Below are 3,518 nucleotides of genomic sequence, written 5' to 3' on the forward strand. Positions count from 1 at the left end.
GACATCATCTAGTTGCATAATTTACTTACCACCTCCCCTTTGGTGGACATAGAGGCTGCTTCCGCATTTTGGCGATTGTACACGCGCGCATTGGAAATCCTCTTGCAGAGCCTGTGCAAACATCCGCTTGCAAACGGCGAGGGGCGCCCCCTGCTTCTCGCTGCGCGGCGCTGACCGAGGTGTTAGGTGCTAGTTTAAGGAGCTGATAACGCATCTTGGATTTACCCACCCAACCACCTAAAGATGTAAATGCTATTTGCATTCCCATTTTCCCTCGAGGGGACGGAGGTGCCCCGAAGGCAAATTGCCCCGGGGAAGGAGGGGGTGGGGAGAGGAAAGATGGCATTTCATTTTGATCAATGCTTCCAGTTTATTCCGATGCATGGATGATGCTCGCTGCTCGGCGCTCCCGACCGGACACGGGAACGCCTGCTTCTCCGCACCCAGGCTGGCTCTGGGGCTAAGGGACCTTTTTTATCTTTGCCCACCTGATGGGTCACACGTGGTCGTGGAAGATCATCCTTCACTTGTTTGGATGCTACTCTGCCACCCCAGTTTGTCGGGGACTCTTCCCGTGTTTGTGGGGGAAATGCCTGCCTCTCTAGAAACCACCCCGTCCCAAGCAGGCCGGGACAGTGGGTCAGCCTGCTGTCGGTGATTCTGTGCGAGGCTGGACATCGTTTCTGGGGCCCAGGATTCGCATTACAGTGTCAGCTGCTGTTGCAGACTGGGTCTCTGGGAAGCTTTGCCCACTTTAAGCAGAAGGCCATTTTATAGGCGTGGAAACCGAAGCACAGAGAGATAGGTGCCCAAGGTCACACACCTAAGAAGAGTCTGAAGCAGGACTTGGACTTGGGCTGCCAGGCACCACGCGGTAACTGGGGAGTGTCTGAGCGCCCCCTCCTCTCTTGCAGGCCCACAGACCTGGGCCACGGTGTCCCCGAAGATCATGATGGCGTATATGAACCCGGGGCCCCACTACTCGGTCAACGCCTTGGCCCTGAGTGGTCCCAGCGTGGATCTGATGCACCAAGCTGTGTCCTATCCAAGTGAGTACCATCCTTCTTCTGACCCCCCAAGCTCTCGGTGGCCCCTCGGGGTCCCTTATTCTCAGGAAGAAGCTGGGAACTTACTGGAGTGATATCGGAGTCACACACCAGCCGTATGTAGTTCTTTGCAATTTGCCAAACACTTCTCCACGTCACTGAGGGGTGCAGGAAAGCGTAGGGGTGTTCATAGCAATTTAGGAAGTGGTTCCTTTTAGCTGGACCTGTCACTCTTCTACACCAGAAGGCGTTGAGTACTCTCAATGGCGTGTTTCAACTGAACATGCCTTTGTTTGTAAGAAATTTTAGAAAGGGGATAAAAACCAAACTCATACACCTGCTTACAGGGCTAAGGCCAGTTCTCGGGGTGAGGCATGAGACCCAAGATGACGGGCCAAGAGGGGCCCCATTTCCCAGGGGGGTACAGAGTGAGGTCTATAAGATCAGGGAGTAGATGCACCCTTCTTTTGGGAAGATGCACCCCCAGAAAGGGCTTCTTGGCTTCCCGCTGGACGTCAGGGCTTCCCGCCAGCGGACAAAGAGACTGGGAGATCCGGGTCTCTGGATGGTCCCGTTGTCCTGTTCCTGCCGTAGGTGCCCCAAGGAAGCAGCGGCGGGAGCGGACCACCTTCACCCGGAGCCAGCTGGAGGAACTGGAGGCCCTGTTTGCCAAGACTCAGTACCCGGATGTGTATGCTCGAGAGGAGGTGGCTCTGAAGATCAACCTGCCCGAGTCCAGGGTTCAGGTGGGGTGCTCGGGGCCCTGGGCCCCTTCCTGCCCTTCCTGGGACCCAGAGTGAAGGGAGGGGGAGTAGTCATACAGTAACATAACGAAGTCATGTATAGCCCTCATAATGCTTCACCCCCATTACTGCCCCTTACCCCTCCTCCCACTCTCTTTGCCAGCCGATTCTTCCCCTAACACGCCTGCCAAGCACACTCCGGCCCCAGGCCCTTTGCACTCTCTGTTCCTTCTACCTGGAAGGTTTATTCCCCATTGCTTTGCTCAAGTCTTTGTTTATCGACCAATCAGGGTCACCGTGTCTGTCAATGGGACCTAGATGGACCCTCACATTTAAAGTCACAATGTCCCCTGACACCCTACTCTGCTGCCCCTTCCTCCTGCTCCACTGGTTCTTCCAAAGTATTGATCACCTTCTAAAATACTATGCAATGTACTCACTGTTGATTTCTAATCTGTCACTCTCAACAAGAATGTCAGCTCCACGGAGGCAGCCCCAAAGTCGTAGTTCGTGCGTGTTTCTTAATTGACTGCTGGATAAGTGTGCATATGTGCATTTGTATGACTGTATGATTGGATGGATGCATGTGCGTGTGCGCACGATTATACGCACAACTGCATGTGTGATTATTTGTATGTACGTATGATTGTGCGTGTGTGTGTATAATTGCGGATAGGAATGATGGGATGGATGGATGGATAGTTGGTAGGATGCACGGACCGGGCGCCCCAGGACCGACTGCAAGGTGGGGCGGTGTGACTCGGGCATGCCTCACCAATTAACACCATCATTCCGGGGCAGCGTGGGGGCTCTCCGGGGCTCCCTCCCCACTCACGCATGCCATCTCCCCCTCCCCCCCCCAGGTTTGGTTCAAGAATCGCAGAGCTAAATGTCGCCAACAGCGCCAGCAGCACAAACAGCAGCTGCAGCCCCCAGGCGCGCAGACCAAGGCTCGCCCTGCCAAGAGGAAGGCAGGCCTGTCGCCGAGATCCTCCTCCGACGTCTGTCCGGACCCCCTGGGCATCTCAGACTCCTACAGCCCCCCTCTCCCCGGCCCCTCAGGCTCCCCCACCACAGCTGTGGCCACCGTGTCCATCTGGAGCCCGGCCTCAGAGTCCCCTTTGCCGGAGGCCCAGCGGGCGGGGCTGGTGGCCTCGGGGCCTCCTCTGACCTCTGCGCCCTACGCCATGACCTACGCCCCTGCTTCTGCTTTCTGCTCTTCCCCCTCAGCCTATGGGTCTCCGAGCTCCTATTTCAGTGGCCTGGATCCCTATCTTTCCCCCATGGTGCCCCAGTTGGGGGGCCCGGCTCTCAGCCCCCTTTCCGGCCCGTCTGTGGGGCCCTCCCTGGCCCAGTCCCCCACCTCCCTGTCGGGCCAGAGCTATGGCACGTACAGTCCTGTGGACAGCTTGGAATTTAAGGACCCCACAGGCACCTGGAAGTTCACCTACAACCCCATGGACCCTCTGGATTACAAGGATCAGAGTGCCTGGAAGTTTCAGATCTTGTAGAGGATATGCTCCTGCGTCTTGTCTCAACCTGCCCCGGGACGGGCCTCCCTGGGAAAGCCTCGGGGCTGGCCTTCCCTCCAAAGGCCGTGGCTTTTCTCACCACAGTACCCCCCCCGCCCCCGTCAGGGACTCCTTGCTTTCCGGTGGGTGGGTGGGTGGGTGGGGCCTGGGGTGAGGCTCAGTAGGTCTTAGTGACCCTCAACCCAGCTGCCATTGTA

General features: G+C 57.1%; 1 protein-coding gene across 1 annotated transcript; it reads left to right on the plus strand.

The window, feature by feature from the left end:
• Nucleotides 1-949: 949 nt before the first annotated feature.
• On the plus strand, nt 950-3,300 carry CRX (cone-rod homeobox). Its single transcript, XM_028088180.1, has 3 exons — nt 950-1,049; nt 1,641-1,792; nt 2,653-3,300. Exons 1-3 carry the CDS (start codon nt 950-952, stop codon nt 3,298-3,300), a joined length of 900 nt encoding a protein of 299 aa, XP_027943981.1.
• The last annotated feature ends 218 nt before the right edge of the window (nt 3,301-3,518 follow it).

Source organism: Eumetopias jubatus, unplaced genomic scaffold (genome assembly GCF_037043125.1).
Source record: "Eumetopias jubatus isolate StellerSeaLion01/CBP00866 unplaced genomic scaffold, mEumJub1_p1.0 scaffold_10, whole genome shotgun sequence".
In the NCBI taxonomy this organism is placed as follows: Eukaryota; Metazoa; Chordata; class Mammalia; order Carnivora; family Otariidae; genus Eumetopias; species Eumetopias jubatus.

Excerpts from the sequence above, each read along its gene's own strand:
- CRX (XM_028088180.1), top strand. The coding sequence starts at position 950 with ATGATGGCGTATATGAACCCGGGGCCCCACTACTCGGTCAACGCCTTG. Across the intron at positions 1,050-1,640 it reads CCAAGCTGTGTCCTATCCAA|GTGCCCCAAGGAAGCAGCGG; the intron begins GTGAGTACCATC and ends TTCCTGCCGTAG. Across the intron at positions 1,793-2,652 it reads TGCCCGAGTCCAGGGTTCAG|GTTTGGTTCAAGAATCGCAG; the intron begins GTGGGGTGCTCG and ends TCCCCCCCCCAG.